Source organism: Leucoraja erinacea, chromosome 13 (assembly GCF_028641065.1).
Source record: "Leucoraja erinacea ecotype New England chromosome 13, Leri_hhj_1, whole genome shotgun sequence".
NCBI lineage: Eukaryota > Metazoa > Chordata > Chondrichthyes > Rajiformes > Rajidae > Leucoraja > Leucoraja erinaceus.
This window is the reverse complement of record NC_073389.1, coordinates 39189399-39207176: the sequence shown is the minus strand read 5'-3', so window position 1 is coordinate 39207176 and position 17778 is coordinate 39189399. Positions and strand designations below refer to the sequence as shown.

The 17778-nt window shown below is 41.3% G+C and overlaps 1 protein-coding gene across 1 annotated transcript in view; it reads right to left on the bottom strand.

Annotated features, from left to right (window-relative positions):
- The window catches only part of senp7 (SUMO specific peptidase 7), an 81626-nt gene that overhangs the window by 22876 nt on the left and 40972 nt on the right, over positions 1-17778 (bottom strand). Inside the window, 5 exon segments of the mRNA XM_055644979.1 lie at positions 3926-4197; positions 4630-4797; positions 9394-9427; positions 12296-12454; positions 13754-13944. Coding sequence (XP_055500954.1) covers positions 3926-4197; positions 4630-4797; positions 9394-9427; positions 12296-12454; positions 13754-13944 — 824 coding nt within the window.

Genomic DNA, 17778 nt, shown 5'->3' with positions numbered 1-17778 from the left:
GCAAAAGTTTTCATACCCCTTGAACTTTTCCATATTTTGTCACGTTACAACCACAAACGTAAATGTATTTTATTGGGATTTTATGTGATAGACCAACACAAAGTGGTGCATAATTGTGAAGTGGAAGGAAAATGATACATGGTTTTCAATTTTTTTTACAAATAAAAAACTGAAAAGTGTGGCGTGCAAAAGTATTCAGCCCCCCTGAGTCAATACTTTGTAGAACCACCTTTTGCTGCAATTACAGCTGCAAGTCTTTTGGGGTATGTCTCTACCAGCTTTGCACATCTAGAGACTGAAATTTTTGCCCATTCTTCTTTGCAAAATAGCTCAAGCTCAGTCAGATTGGATGGAGAGCGTCTGTGAACAGCAATTTTCAAGTCTTGCCAGAGATTCTCAATTGGATTTAGGTCTGGACTTTGACTGGGCCATTCTAACACATGAATATGCTTTGATCTAAACCATTCCATTGTAGCTCTGGCTGTATGTTTAGGGTCGTTGTCCTGCTGGAAGGTGAACCTCTGCCCCAGTCTCAAGTCTTTTGCAGACTCTAACAGGTTTTCTTCCAAGATTGCCCTGTATTTGGCTCCATCCATCTTCCCATCAACTCTGACCAGCTTCCCTGTCCCTGCTGAAGAAAAGCATCCCCACAGCATGATGCTGCCATCACCATGTTTCACAGTGGGGATGGTGTGTTCAGGGTGATGTGCAGTGTTAGTTTTCCGACACACATAGCGTTTTGCATTTAGGCCAAAAATTTCAATTTTGGTCTCATCTGATCAGAGCACCTTCCTCCACATGTTTGCTGTCTCCCCCACATGGCTTGTGGCAAACTGCAAACGGGACTTCTTATGGCTTTTTTTCAACAATGGCTTTATTCTTGCCACTCTTCCATAAAGGCCCGATTTGTGGAGTGCACGACTAATAGTTGTCCTGTGGGCAGATTCTCCCACCTGAGCTGTGGATCTCTGCAGCTCCTCCAGTGTTACCATGGGCCTCTTGGCTGCTTCTCTGATCAATGCTCTCCTTGCCCGGCTTGCCAGTTTAGGTGGACGGCCATGTCTTGGTAGGTTTGCAGTTGTGCCATACTCTTTCCATTTTCGGATGATGGATTCAACAGTGCTCTGTGAGATGTTCAAAGCTTGGGATATTTTTTTATAACCTAACCCTGCTTTAAACTTCTCCACAACTTTATCCCTGACCTGTCTGGTGTGTTCCTTGGGCTTCATGGTGTCGTTTGTTCACTAAAGTTCTCTAACAAACCTCTGAGGCCTTCACAGAACAGCTGTATTTATACTGAGATTAAGATTACACACGTGGACTCTATTTACTAATTAGGTGACTTCTGAAGGCAATTGGTTGTACTGGATTTTATTTAGGGGTATCAGAGTAAAGGGGGCTGAATACTTTTGCACGCCACACTTTTCAGTTTTTTATTTGTAAAAAATTTTGAAAACCATGTATCATTTTCCTTCCACTTCACAATTATGCGCCACTTTGTGTGGGTCTATCACATAAAATCCCAATAAAATACATTTATGTTTGTGGTTGTAACATGACAAAATGTGGAAAAGTTCAAGGGGTATGAATACTTTTGCAAGCCACTGTACCTCATTGAAGATTCTCAAACCATCTTTGATCGGAATTTCCAGGACTTTATCTTGCACTAAACGTCATTCATGTTATTGCCTTCATCATGTATCTGTACACTGTGGATGGCTTGATTGTAATCATGTATTGTCTTTCTGCTGACTGGCTACCATGCAACAAAAGCTTTTCATTGTACCTCAGTACATGTGACAATAAACTAAACTCAAACTCAATACCTTCTCTTTGGTAATTAATATCTAATACAAAACATTACAACTCCTATGCCTCAGTTCGTTAGCTTCCATTATCATTCTGTCAGAAAAAACACTGAGAAGTATTCAATTAATGTCTCCCCACCTCTTATACTCCACACAAAGACACCCATGCTGGTCTAGGGTCCTATCATTCCCCAGCCACCCTTTTATTCTTAATATACCTGTAGAATCAGCACTTGAAATCTGCAGGAAGGGAGGAATGTTATTGTTCAGTGCCAATAGACCTTTCAAAGTACAAAGCAGCATAAAGCAGAGCTGAATTCCATAGCTGCAACCCACTGATCCTTAGCATAATATTAATTTGATTCTCTGCTGCACCAGGGTTGCACTTTCCAAATTGACCATCCTTTTATTCTCAATTGTTACGAATTAAATCCAGCAATAACTCTTTTATGAGCAGTTTTTGATATTGGGGTTGAGTGAAACTCGCAATGTCTGCCAACATCACATCATCCATCTATTTACACTGCAGCTGCACAATTTTGTATCCTTTTAAATACCTTCTTAAGTTTCTTCCTGCTCTTAACTATTTCACTCTTGAATAATAGTTGATAAAATATCAAATTCACTTCAAACGCACGCCAATAAAGAACAATCAATTTTACTGCACCATAGGCTCCTAAATGTTTCATTAGTGCATTCCTGCACCCAGGTTTACTACCTCAGTACCTCAAATAGCATGGTTGAAAGAACTATTATTACCTTCTCATCCACATACATACATCCTCACCCTGCTTAAGCCATGCAACAATCCTCCATTGAAGCCTCTAACAAGATTCTCCCTGCATGCTGCATACAAGTAAGACAGCACAATTTTATAGGACCCGCATCCTTCCAACAAGAACTCTTATGTCATTCTTGAGCTATATACAACCAATTTTGGGAAGCTATTTACTGGACCATTTGGACTCCATTTCATTTATTAGCTGTGGATGAACATAGAACAGTGCAGCACAGGAACGAGCCCTTTGGCCCACAATGTTTGTGCCGAACATGATGCCTAGTTAAACTGATCTCATTTGCCTGTATATAATCCATAATCCCTCTATTCTTCCATGTGCTTAACTAAAAGCCTCTTACACACCACTATCGTATCTGCCTCCACCTCCACCCCTGGAAGTGGGTTCCTGGTCTCCAACACTTGATGTAAAAAACTTGCCCAGCACTTCTCCATTAAACTTTCCCCTCTGCCTGATCAAAAATCTTTTTTGGATTCAACAATGAAATGCCGGCCTTTTGCCTAAGTAATAGCCCATAAATTTGAAATTCATGTGCATTTGCAGAGGCCCCAACTTTGTGCTTGGCAAAGACCTGCAATTTTCTGACTAGGTGCACATGTTAGATTCCTCATCGAATCTAGTAGAAAAGCACTAACTTCTGCAGATTTTCTCTGAGGTCTTGTTAATTTGAATGGAGAGGAAGTAGCGCAACAGCGAAAAAAAACCTGATTTTTAGGGGGGGGGGGGGGAGTAATAAATCTAATTATTTTAAGTGGTTTCTTGAATTTTTCTTTTACCCCCAAGTTATAATTTGTTTGTTTTTTTTATTGTGGTAAATTAATATTTAAGTTTAAATGTTTGTGAATATCAGAGTCAATTTTCAATGATCTTTCTTAGCATTTCCTCCCCTTGTCAAATTAGTGGACTCACAGTTCCCACAGCAAATGCAAGGAAATCTTTAGAAATACGTAGTATGCGGCTAGATTTCATGAGGAGTCCAGTGCCACAGGAGAATCAGGAACCCACAAGTCATCAAAGTGGGCTTGTGTTTGTATATTGATTCTAAATCTCGGCACAATTAATGTTGGCACTTGGTGCATAATGTACAACCAAAAGAATAAACTTAATATACATAGCCAGTCTCGATTAAACAGTAACTGCATTAGCATTTTCAAAACTATAAAGCTTTTTTTTTAATCCTTAAACTTACAAATTAAAATTTGTGGATTTACTAGATTTAAAGCCTCAGCAATCTGGGATACTCTCTAGGATTTCAGAGGAATCTTTTGTTTTATGCACTTACAATAGTTGCATTGGATCCATCTTAATCTACAAAGTCACCTGTGAAATCTGGTGATCCTGCGATAATGTAGGTGATCCTGCGATAGTGTCCATTTGTTGCGGTAGAGTTTTGCAGCAGGACGATATGAAGGAGCTCCGCTCTGAATCAAGCTTAACCAATAACTGATAAGTCTCTTCCAATGACATAATTTCACACAAGTCTGCAACTTCATTCCTTGCACCAATAAGAGTCATAATGTTCTTCAATATTGCCGTTTCTGTAGCTTGTAAAGGTTTGGAAAGCTGAATGAAGATATATTCACTGCATTTATCTGCAAAGAAAACAACTGTTGTGAAGTGCAGAAAATATTCCTCATTAAAATCACATTCCTCGTTAGTTGACTTCTTTACAAATAAGCATTAAGTGCAATTTTAAGAGAGATACAAATGGGTGTAAATAGTTCTGATTTTCCTACAATTTGCCAGAATCATTTTTGGGTGTGGGGGGTAAAGGCATAATATTAATTTCTGATGGGCTTGGACAGATGGGTACTGGAATAAGTTCCAAACACATTGACTGCCTCAGAAACAAACTTGGGGAATTCTCGTTCACTGGCCAAGCTTCCAACCTGATTTTGGTGGCACAACAGCAGACCAGTATATTTTCTCATTTCCAAAAAGCTCAACGGCCATAGATTTAAAACCAAGAATAAAGTATAACATTAAAAAAACAAATCCTAAAAGAATGGTTAAATTGCACTTACATTCCTGTTTTGGGGGAACTACTTTCAACTGTTTGTTGATTTCATCTATGTAATCTGCAGCAAACCAAAGGAAAATAACCGAGTGATTCTCAAAGATCGAGTCAGACAGTCTCTCCCACAAACTATATTTCTTCAAGTGCGAGATATCCAGCTGTAATGTATGGAAATCTGTTTGAAAACAAACAATGCTTAATACTTTGTAATAAATTAAATGACCATTGGAAACTTGGCTGACAATATAGAATTCCAATGCTCCAAAAGTTAAACAATTTACGTTAAACATTTCAAGTAGATTGCTGCCTGGTAATATGCTCCCAAGGAAGAGTTTTTGATTGGACTATGCTGCTTGCTTCCCATCTGTACCTTGTCACTTAGTTACAAAATGTAAACAACATTGATCGCTCGAGGACGTAGTACAGGAAGGGTGCGGGCACAGTGGTGGTAGCATCTGGTCTGCAAAGCATCACACCAAAGCCCCTCAACAACATCACCTCCTCCCACTACCAAGGCGTAGCTATGGGCACACGCATGGGCCTTAGATATGCCTGCCTCTTTGTCAGGTGAGTCGAACAATCCCTGTTCCAGGCGTACACTGGCCCTATCCCCGAACTCTACCCGTCGCGTTGACGACTGATTGGCACTACCTCTTGCACCCATGCAGAACTCACTGACTTCATCAACTTCACCACTAATTCCCATCCTGCATTCAAATTCACATGGACCATCCCCGACATCTCCATATCATTTCTAGATCTCACCGTCTCCATCACAGGAAACAGACTATTGACCAACATCTACTACAAACCTACTGACTCCCATAGCTATCTTGACTACAGTTCTTCCCACCCTTCTTCTTGTAAAGATTATCCCATACTCCAAGGGTCGGCAACCTTTTCTGCCAAGGGGCCAGGACAAATGTCTGTGAGCAGATGGCGGGCCACATCCATCATGTGTACACATGGGATCCCGCCCCAGATGGCAGGCATCAAATTATGTGTTCACATAGATCCTGCCCATTCGAGGATGCCACCCAGAGCACTGAGCTCAAATATCATACTCACTCGTCCCCGGCCTACTGACAACCCCGATCCCGACAGTGAAGCCCAGACACAGAAGGTGCACAGCCATGCCAGCGGCTTTGCACAAGACGAGGTACAGCCAAATCACCTTCCAGGTACCGGAAGTAGAAAAAAAGTGCTGGAGAAACTCATTCCAGCATTTTGTTCTAACTTCAATTTTTCCAGCAACTGCAGTTCTTTCTTAAACATTCCAGGTACTGGAGATGACGGAAGTCTGCGGACCGGATGATTGAGGGGAAAAAAAAAAACGCCTGCGGGCCGGATGATTTCGGGTTACAGGCCGGATTCGGGCTGGGGGCCATAGGTTGCCAACCCCTGTCCTACTCCCAATTCCTCCATCTACACCGCATCTGCGCCCAGGACAAGGTTTTTCATACCAGGGCCTTGGAAATGTCCTAATTCTTTACCCTCGTCCATTATAGATGAGGCTCTCACTAGGGTCTCCTTGATATCCCCCAGCTCCACTTTCACTCCCCCTCCCCCCTCTCGTAACAAGGACAGAGACCTCCTTGTCCACATCTTCCACCCCATCAGCCATCGCATGCAACATAAAATCCTCCAACATTTCGACCACCTCCAAAGGGATCCCACTACGGGCAATATCTTCCCATCTCCACCCCTTTCTGCTTTCCGCAGAGACCGTTCCCTCCCTGGTCAACTCGTCCCTTCCCACCCAAACCACCCCCTCCCCAGGTACTTTCCCCAGCAACCGTAGGAGATGCAGCACCTGTCTCTTTACCTTCCCCCTCGACTCCATCCAAGGACCCAAACAGTCTTTCCAGGTGAGACAGAGGTTCACTTGCACCTCCTCCAACCTCATCTACTGCATCCGCTGTTCCAGGTGTCAACTTCTCTACATCGGCAAGACCAAGCGCAGGCTCGGCGATCGTTTCGCTGAACACCTCCGCTCTGTCTGACTTAACCAAGCTGATCTCACGGTGGCCCAGCACTTCAACTCCCCCTCCCATTCCCAATCTGATCTTTCTGTCCTGGGCCTCCTCCATTGCCAGAGCGACGCCCAGCACAAATTAGAGGAACAGCATCTCATATTTTGCTTGAGTAGTTTACACCCCAGCTGTATGAACGTTGACTTCTCTAACTTCAGGTAGCCCTTGCTCTCTCTCTTCATTCCCCCCCGGAGAAAAGCCGCATCTCCGACCAGGCAGGGACTGAGAAATACAGTTTCCTCCTTCCCCCCCCCACCCCCCACATAAAAAGACTAGACTTCCAAAACAAAAACTTTTAACACACTAAAAATTAAAAAAAGGGTGAAAGGACAAACAGCTGCAGTCATGGCAGACATACTCGACGATGTCCCCACTCAAGATATGGTTGATGAAATTTAATAGAGAAATGTGAGGTGTTACATTTTGGGAAGTCTAACATGGGCAGGACCTACACAGTGAATGATACGGCTCTGGGGAATGTTGTATAGGAGAGGGATCCAAGAGTGCAGGTACATAGTTCCTTGAAAGTGGCATCACTGGTACATAGGGTGGTCAAAAAGGATGTACTGGCCATCAGTATTTAGTATAGAAATTGGGAGGTCATATTGCAGTAATATAAGACGTTGGTGAGGCCGCATTTAGACAACTGTGTTCAGTTCTGGGCACCATGTTATAGGAAAGATGTCGTCAAGCTGGAAAGGGTGCATAGAAGATTCACAAAGTTGTTGCCAGGAATCTAGGGATTGATCTACAGAGAGAGGTTGAGAAGCCTAGGACTCTATTCCTTGCAGCGCAGGATGAGAGATGATCTCATCGAGATCTTATCGCACAAAATCAAGAGAGGAATAGATTGGATAAACGCACAGACTCTCTTGCCCAGTGTAGAGGAATCAAGAACCAGAGTACAGAGGTTTAAGATGAGGGAAAAAGATTTAATATGAACCTGAGGAGTAACCTTTTCACACAAAATGTTTTCACGCAACGAGCTGTAGGGGTAAGTAGTTGAGGCAGGTACTATCGCAACGTTTACGAAACATTTAGACATGCATATGGATAGGATGGGTTTAGAGGGATGTTGGCCAAATTCGGCAGCTGGGAGTAGTGTAGATGGGACATGGTGATTGGTGTGTGTAAGTTGTGCCGAAGGGCTTGTTTCCATGCTGTACGATTCTATCTAGCTGAAGAAAGGGCTTATGAATTTATGGCAAATTAGATTACGAAGGAAGAATTTTAGATTCCTGAGACACCAGGGGACAAGATCAATACAAGCCAGGAGGGTTGCATTTCAAACAGGACCAGGATCAATACACTTGTAGAGAATAGTGCTATGCCACAGCGTAGAGTTTAAAGCAGCTTGGCATATACAGTTTCTTCCATAATGTTTGGGACAAAGACCCATCATTAATGTTTTGCCTCTGTACTCCACAATTTGAGATTTGTAATAGAAAAAAGTCACATGTGGTTAAAGTGCACATTGACAGATTTTATTAAAGGGTATTTTTATTTCTTAATAAATGGCCTTTGTTAAAATCTGACAATGTGCACTTTAACCACTTGTGATTTTTTAAATTACAAATCTCAAATTGTGGAGTACAGAGGCAGATAAATAAATGATAGGTGTTTGTCCCAACATTATGGAGGGCATTGTAGATGGAACCTGACAGTAGGTCGACAAGGGAAACAGGAAAAATAGATTCAAAAGGGTTTAGTACACAAGACTGGACGGCAAAATAATGTTTGTGATGCAAAGGACATGCAATTTCAAAACAATGAAAAGGCCAAAAAAACTGATAAAAAATAGAAAGCAGCTGTGAGGGAAGGAGGGGTGGAATGGAAATTAAATAAATAACACAAATAAAAAGTGGTTCTCTATGGAACCCCAAACAGAGGAAAGATGAAAGAAAATATGAAAGCATGGTTATATAATGCAAAAATAACATGATTAAATGAAAGTCTGAAGAAAGGAAACCAAAGGTGACAATGTTTATAATCCAACGAGTCTCGTAAAAGTAAGATAATGAACTGAGAAACATATTGAAGATGTTGGGACCATTACTAAAATAGCTAACCTGTGGGGAGGAGAAAAGGAACATAATGAGCGAGCGAGCGAGTGGGGGGGTGGAGACATAGATAAAAAAAGGTGCACTCATAATATTAGATGTTCACTACAGACCCTCCCCCTCCCAAAGATACTATATGAGAGATGGAAGAAAAAAGGTCAGCATGTTTATGAGATTTAAAGTAACGAGATAGTAATAAAGGGAATTTCAACCTTGTTTTAAAAATGTCAGAAGACATTTACAGTTCTAAGTAAATACTTTTGAGAGCACTTTCATTGAAATGGACATTAACAAAGAAAATAAAGGAATCTAACCAGTAAAAGTGGATAAAGTGCCAGGTGCAAATAAATTGTCCTAAGAAAATAGCAAGGCATGACATTTTGGAAATTTTGCCTATCATTTTGCTGGTCCTCTCTGGTTACAAGCACAGTGCTGAAGAACTGGAAGACTGTAAATAATTGTTGCCATGTCTGTACAACTTCAGTGGTGAGCAAAGCATATGAAAAAAATCTTACTGCCAACATAAATCTGTATCTAGAGGAGTACAAATTAATCAAGAATTATTAATTCAGACTTGTTAAGGAAATAATGCATCCAAATAATTAGATTTTTAGAAAAAGGAACCAAACAGAAAACTTGGCAAGAAAAGTGCAATGTATTTTATTCAAATTATTTTACCTGTTAAAGTTATTACAATTTTGTCAGGTCCAAACTGCAAGAAAAAGAACAAAAACCTATTAAAAATTGTGAAAATATTTTTAAAAATAACATTTAGAACCAATTCCTAAATGCTAAAGCTTGTTTTTACCTAAAATATTTGCACCTAATTGCAGATATTCAAACTTGGCACAAAACATGATTGACAGTTTAAAAAACTTAAAAAACAAGCCCACCCCTGAAAACTATCTTATGTAAAGAGCCACTGCTCTGCAGCAAAATGTGGATTTTTAAATTTCAAAATGGGTTTCAGCTAGTTTTTTTTTGGAATATACATTTTACAATTTAATCCAAATGTCCCTAATCTATTAAGTCAACCAGTGAGATTTCCAGTCTAATATTTGTAGGCGCAGTGTGCAATAGTTGCTATTAAATTGGGTAAATTGATTTAGAATAGTAATTAGTGGCTCAAAAATCAATAAAGCATGACAGTGAAATTAATTTAATGCTTGTTTATAAAAACCAGCTACGTGATAAATATTTAAATCCTGAATCCTGGATCAATATTTTATGTAATAGTGTTTATTTTCTATTTTAAAACAGCATGTCTAAAAATAAAATACAAAATACAGAAAAATTGGGGACTTGATACATGTATTCTGTGATTTTTCTTCCATGTCCTATATGCATTCGAAACACGAATGTGCATTGGAACCAGGAGATGCATAGTCATTTCAAATTACTATTATCCTACATTTGTACATCATTGTCACAGTCGTTAATCAGGCACAAATGACCAACAGACAACTCATTTACCTGTGTCCTTCATTTTGTCTGTGTCCAAGCAACTTAAAAAGGTGCCTCCATGACCAGATCCCATATTATAAAAGGTGCATCCATGACCAGATCCCATTCGTGTAGGTCCCTTTCAAAGCATCCTCAGGCTTACCCCATCTGACTATCAGATCCCCCAACAACCTTGCTCACACCCACTAACAAATGATTTCAGACACCGACCAAATCCACCATAACCCTAATATTAACAAATCTCACTCACCATCAATGAATAAGGAACTGCAACCCACAAACATTTAACATTAACTAATAATCTCCTTTCTCCAAAGATCACACAACACCTCCTCTTGGCTAGCCCTTGACCCAAGCTTTCCTACAGACCCTTCCCCAGACTTTCCTTATGTTCCCAGGTAAAAATATCACCAACAATTTATATATACCCACCACATTGAAGCAATGGTCAAGAAAGCTCACCAACAGAAGATGAAGGAAGTTTGGCATTGTCTCCAACAACTCTTATTAATTTCTACACATGCACCACTGAAAACATCCTATTAAATGTAACACAACTTGGTCTGGCAATAGCTCTGCCAAAGACCACAAGAAACTGTAGAGAGCTGTGGATGTAGCCCAGTCGATCACACAAATCAGATCCAGCACCTCCAACTGACTCCTTTCGACGCATCATGTTGCCACGGAAAAGCAGCCAACATAATCATAGACCATTTTCCGTGCAGTCATTCCCTCTTTTCCATCAGGTAAACGATACAAAACTCGAAAGCACGAATCACATGATTCAGGAACAACTTCTTCCCCGCTATTATCAGACTACTGAACAGTCCTCTTATAAGCTAAGGTGTAGCCCTGATCTTCCAACCTATGTCATTGTTACAGTGCATTTCTTTTTTAACCTGCACCTTCGCTGTATCCGCATATTGTACTTCCGGTGGCGCTGGTGCCAGCAGCCTCCACCTACAGCCCGGTATCTTTTTGTTTTTTTGTTTATTTAGTTATGTAAAAGTGTGTTTTTTTGTGTTTTTTTGGTGTTTTTATGTGGGGGAAGAGGGCACGGTGCGGGGGATACCGTCCTTCAGCCGCTTCCTGGTGAGGACGCGACTATTATTCGAGTCGCGTCCTCGCCCCCCCCACAGCAGCCTACCTACCTGGATTGGCGCGGCCTTTCCTGCTGGGATCGACCGGAGCTCCAGCAGCGGCGGGACAGCGCTGGAACATCGCGGGGCTGGTGATGCCTTACCGGGGGTCGCCGTTTGGAGCCCGGAGTGCTGGACCTGCTGCACCAACATCACGGAGCTGCGGTTTGCAGAGCTCCCAACGCGGGCGGCGCTGACTAATCAACGCGGGGTCCTGTGACTCTGCCCGGCTCGACCTGCGGACTCGGGAGCTGCAGACTCCGGCAGCGGGAGGCGGCTGATCAGGAGGTCCGGGCCGCTGAGGAGGAGGCTGCTCACCGTCGGGGTTCGGCGTCGGCGTTCCACCAGCCCGGCGTGAGGGCCTGAACATCGGGCCACCCGGGGCGGCGACTGCGGGTGCTTGGAAGGCCCCGTCCACGGATGAACACGGAGGGGAGGCTGGCTGGACTATGGTGCCGTCCTCACCTGGGTGCCATTTATGTTATGTTGTGTCGTGGACTTCTGTATTTGTGCTTTTTTTTAAATTTTAATTCAATTTCAATTTTATTTTTAATATGTTTTATTATTTATTTATTTTTTATTTTTATAATTTCTTTGTGATTTTTTTTAATGATACTGCCTGTAAGGAAAATTCATTTCGTTGTCTCAAATTGAGACAATGACAATAAATTGAATACAATACAATACAATACAATCTTTAAACAATAACATTTGCATTATATCCTGCAGGTTATTTTTGTCTTTGCACTATCTGTTGTACTTGTAAATGGCTTGATTGTATTCACTTATAGAATATGATTTGACTGGATAGCATGCAAACAAAGTTTTTTCCACTGTATCTCAGTGCACATGACAATAATAAATAAATACCATTGCTTTGCCATGAGAAATGCAACTGACAATACAAAACTTTGGCAAATATGCTTATTTCACCCTCTCCAACTTTGGACAATCCAATCCCACATAAAACAACATACCATTACAGAACCACGATCATTTCCTTCAATTTCTCCCATGTGTATGGCCGTCAAAGCAAGATCCAATGTTGCTTTTGTCATCGTGCTAGTTTCCAAAGAATCTTCTGTACTTTGCATTGCGTCGGCTAACTTATTCTTCTCATTTGTTTCACCTGCATCCTGAACAGAAGTAATCAACTTCAGAGATATGTAAGAATAAGTATTTCAGTTAAGAAATCAACATAATTTATTTTTATATTACTAAAGTTGCTGATTTCTGCTGGCTTTGCCTGCAATTCAGTGATTGGCAATAATTTCCAAAAGGAGTGTGCTACAGCCCAGTTATGAAAGCATCTGCTGAAAGACAATGTCCAAACCATTTGCCTATTAGGGGTGATAAACACTCTTTAATTAAACAAAAATATAGATTACATCAATAAAACGTCACATTACTCTGGCCAAATATGCTTAGATGCATGCATTGATATATGTACAGACCAGTCTCCAAATGTAAGAACAAAATTACCTTAAGACTTGTACACAATCTCTTCATTGTGATGGAGATGGAGAGACAGATTCCAAAGAGTGGTCCTGACTTGAAACGTTGCCAGCCCATTCTCTCCCAAGGTGCTACCTGACTCACTGAGTTCTGCTGGCACTTTGTGATTTGCTCAAGATTCCAACATCTGCAACATTGTGTCTCTACCTTTTAAACCTTGTTCACAGCTTATCTCCACAGTGAAACAATTATACCCTAACAGAGATGTAACCCTGCCCCAATCTGCTCTGAAGCTTAACTAGTTTATTTTATCTCCTCCCCATGATTGACAAAAGGTCTTTGACCTAAAACTGTATAGTGTGTTTTGCTTCTCACAGAGGAGACCTCAACTGTGTAGAATTTCTTATTCTGAAATTTACTGCTGGTGAAGGAAATTGACAGCAAACATGAACCTTTAATTAATCCACTCCCATGGTACACAAAATCTCTTTTTAAATTCACAATATAATGCTTATAAGAAGCAAGGAACATCGGGACCTTGAGCAAAACACATTGCTGTAGTAACTCAGTTTGAAGGAGTCCCAACTGGAAACGTTATCTGTCCATTCCCTCCACAGATGCTGTCTGACCCACCAAATTACCCCATCCCTTTGTATTTTGCCCGAGGCGCAATAGTTATGTTGTTTACATTTACATAACACAGATTTATAACTGAAAACAATACTTAGAAGCAATGAATTGTATACAAGAGGGTAAGCTCCTGTGCAGGTTTTACAGCACCAATTAAACCATTGATGAAAAAAAGATCCACAGTAGAACTATAATAAATGAGTGGTGAAAATGAGATTAAATATATTATTCCTTAAGTTTCACACTTATGACGTCAATAAACCAAAGTCATTTTCTGCAGTAATATTGGAACAATCAAAACATTTTTAAAAGGAAATCAAAGGATTTCTAGATAATCTGATAATGCTTACCTGCCCGATTACATATGGTTTTACATTCTCTGTCACCCGCTTTGCCGACTGAGTCTCAGCTTCTCTTTTGCAGTTGTCAGTTGGCAGCAGCTTACTCCCCAGATGTAAACGTTTAGTCTCTGGAGTTAATGTGGTGCACTGGACACCAGGTTGCACCTTTTCTCCATCTTCATCATCACTGGAAAGCACAACTGAGATACAATGTGAGAAAACACAATCAGATGGATCCATTCTAATATTTGAGAGGACTAATGCCTTTCTCCAATGTGGTGTAATGCAATAGTTAAAACATATCTGTAACTGAATTGGGAGTTGTTAGCCAAAAGCTCCCAGGCAAGGGAGCCTGTAGCTGCAAAACCTGTAGTAACATTGTGGGATGAGAGCAACTAGTTTATGAAAATGTGATTTGGACTAGCATGGGGCCCAGTGCAGTAAATACCTTTACTCCTGTGTGAGAGAGGCTAGCTTTTGTTTTCCAAATGTAGTTGGCATTTGTGGTTAGTAAATAAGGAAACAAGTGCAGGTTTATATGAGGGGGGTTCTTATAGAAAATTACAAAATTCTTAAGGGGTTGGACAGGCTAGATGCAGGAAGATTGTTCCCGATTTTGGGGAAGTCCAGTTCAAGGGGTCACAGTTTAAGGATAAGGGGGAAATCTTTTAGGACCAAGATGAGAAAAACATTTTTCACACAGAGAGTGGCGAATCTCTGGAATTCTCTGCCACAGAAGGTAGTTGAGGCCAGTTCATTGGCTATATTTAAGAGGGAGTTAGATGTGGCCCTTGTAGCTAAAAGGATCAGAGGGTATGGAGAGAAGGCAGGTACAGGATACTGAGTTGGATGATCAGCCATGATCATATTGAATGGCGGTGCAGGCTCGAAGGGCCAAATGGCCTACTCCTGCACCTAATTTCTATGTTTCTATGTTATTAATTATATAAGTGCAAGCTGCAAGAGAGCGCACTGGATTTCTCCTTCGGCTGGGAACCCAGGACCCTTGAGTTCACTAGACGGGCCACTGTTAAGGAATGCCCGCTGTGTAGAAATAAAGGCATGAGGCTCACTGGTTTATTGTGGTTTTACCATTGATTTATTGTTGTTTTAATTTTTTTTTAAATGTATCCCAGTTTTATATTGTTGAAGTGTTCTTTCTTCATTGGCTAAATCCTTGAAACCTGTTTGTTTCATTGACAAGTGGATTGGCGATTAGTTGGCAAGATACATAGTGTTATCAGTGCAAGCAGAATACACCTCAATATTTTAAGTATTTTTTGGGAATGTGTTGACAGATCTCATTATAATCCTAAACCCAGACTTCAAAATCAACACTACATTAACATATCTGCATTTGACCTTATCTTTAGAGAAGAAAAGCCCACACAATATTCAATACCAAATCGCTATTGCAAGATACCTAAAATATTGTACAAAGCATACAGCTAATTCATATCTACTAGATACTGATAATTAACCATATGGGAGACCATGGACAAATTTAAATATGTGCTTCACATGCTTCAGCAACAAATTATATTGATTGATTGATTTATTGAAAGATACAGTATGGGAACAGAGCCTTCAGCCCCAGTCACACACTTGTTCTATGTTATGCCACTTTCTCATCCACACCCTGCACACTAAGGGCAATTTACAAAAGACAATTAACCTAAAAACCTGCACGTCCTTGAGATGTGGGTGGAAACTAGAACACCCAGATGAAACTCATGCGGTTAGAGGGAGAACGTGCAATCTCCACACACACAGCACTCAAAGTCAGTGTCAAACCCTGGTCCCTGACGCTGTGAGGTAGCAGCCGCAGTGCTGTCCATAATTAACTAATCTTCAAATGCCACAAAGTGCTGGAGTAACTAAGCGGGTAAGGCAGCATCTCTGGAGAATGTGGATGGGTGACATTTCAGGTTGGGACCCTTATTCACACATCAGTCTGAAGAAAGATCACGACCCGAAATGTCACCTATCCGTGTGACCTTCTGAGGTACTCCAGCACTTTGTGTCCTGTTGTGTAAACCAGCATCCGCAGTTCCTTGTTTCTGCAAAAAAATTTGTTGGGGTTAAATTTAATATTCATATATTCTCATTCTTTTTTACTCTTGTTAAAATAGCCCTGGTTATGAGACTCGCTCAGGGAATGAGGTCTTTGTATGAACTGTCAGGAACTGTCAGTGCATCTCTACATCTGATTAGCTCTGTACCAATATGTTAGTACCAAGATATTACATAATTGGTGAAGTGAAAAATTGAGGCATTGCCATGGTGACCAACAATTCAGATGCAACAGGGTGAACATGGACAAAATGGGTCAGACATGGACTGGACTATCGTGGTTAAAGTGCACATTATCAGATTTTATTAAAGGCCATTTTATACATTTTGGTTTCCATATAACCATATAGGAATTTCAGCACGGAAACAGGCCATCTCAGCCCTTCCAATCACATGAGATTCCACTTCAGGGAACTATGCACAGTCATTCCTAGATCCTTCTGTTCTACTGCATTCCTCAATTCGCTACCATTTACCATGTATGGCCTATTTTGATTTGTCCTACCAAGATGTAGCACCTCACACTTATCAGCATTAAACTCCTGGATTGCTGTAATATCTTCCCTGATGCAACACCTCCACCCGTTGCCCCTCCAATTTTATAACACCTGAAGCAAAGAAATCCTGGAATATTTAGTTTCCAATCACAGCCATCCTGCAACCATGTTTCACTAATCGCCACAACATCATACTTCCAGGTGTCAATCCAGGCTCGAAGCACTCATACTCCCCCCCCTTACCTCAATTAAGGGGGGAGTGCAGGGAATGCAAAAGGAACTGCAGATGCCGAACCCCAGAACAAAATACAAAGTGCTGGAAGAAATCAGCAGGGCAGGCAGCATCTGTGGAGGGAATGGACATGTAATGTTTGAGGTTGGGGCCTTTCCTCCGACTGGCCCAGGAGCGGTTGGAGCGCTGGTGCAGCGTCCGGGCGGTAAGTTTAAAAACAGAGCGCGGGGCTTTGTTCCACTGAGGCCCAGGAGCAGTTGGAGGGGCTGGTGCAGCGGCCGTGGACGGCTCGATTGTAATCGTGTATTGTCTTTCCGCTGAATATCATTCCCTCTCCAAAGTCCCATTAACTATCTTGGAAAGAGGGCAAATTAGAACGGCACAATGGCGCAGCTGGTAGAGTTGTCGCCTCACAGCTCCCAAGACCAGTAGATCCAGGTTTCACCATGTAGAAATTACAGCTGTGTTATACATTGTTCCTTCCCCCCCCCCCCCCCCCCCCCCCCCCCCCCATTTCAGGGCACCATAATGTTTGAGACGCATGGCTTCGCAGGCATTTGTACTTGCTCAGGTGTGTTTAATTGCCTCCTTAATGCAGGTACAAGAGAGCTCTCAGCACCTAGTCTTTCCTCCAGTCTTTCCATCACATTTGGAAACTTTTATTGCTGTTTATCAACATGAGGACCAAAGTTGTGCCAATGAAAGTCAAAGAAGCCATTATGAGACTGAGAAACAATAATAAAACTGTTAGAGACATCAGCCAAACCTTAGGCTTACCAAAATCAACTGTTTGGAACATCATTAAGAAGAAAGAGAGCACTGGTGAGCTTACGAATCACAAAGGGGCTGGCAGGCCAAGGAAGATCCCCACAGCTGACGACAGCTGATTATATCTCTCTATATAATGGCAGTTTTTACAAAGTTCTCAAAATCCAATTTCGATAGCTATTAATTATCGGAGATGATTTGAAGATATAGCCTAATGCACTCACAACATACATAAGACAGCAAAGATGAATCTTCCAGATGTCGTTTCTTGATTAATTAGTCATTTATTGAAATAATACAAAACAAAGAAATAACTCATAACTTTCCGTTCTTAATCGCTGCTCTATTCACTTCATATAATCCAAGTCACATAAAATCTACATCTTCCAAGTCTCGTAACATGCGTGTCGTGATCATAGTAGAAAACTATTTCCCCTCATACCCCGACACAAAACTAAAACTTC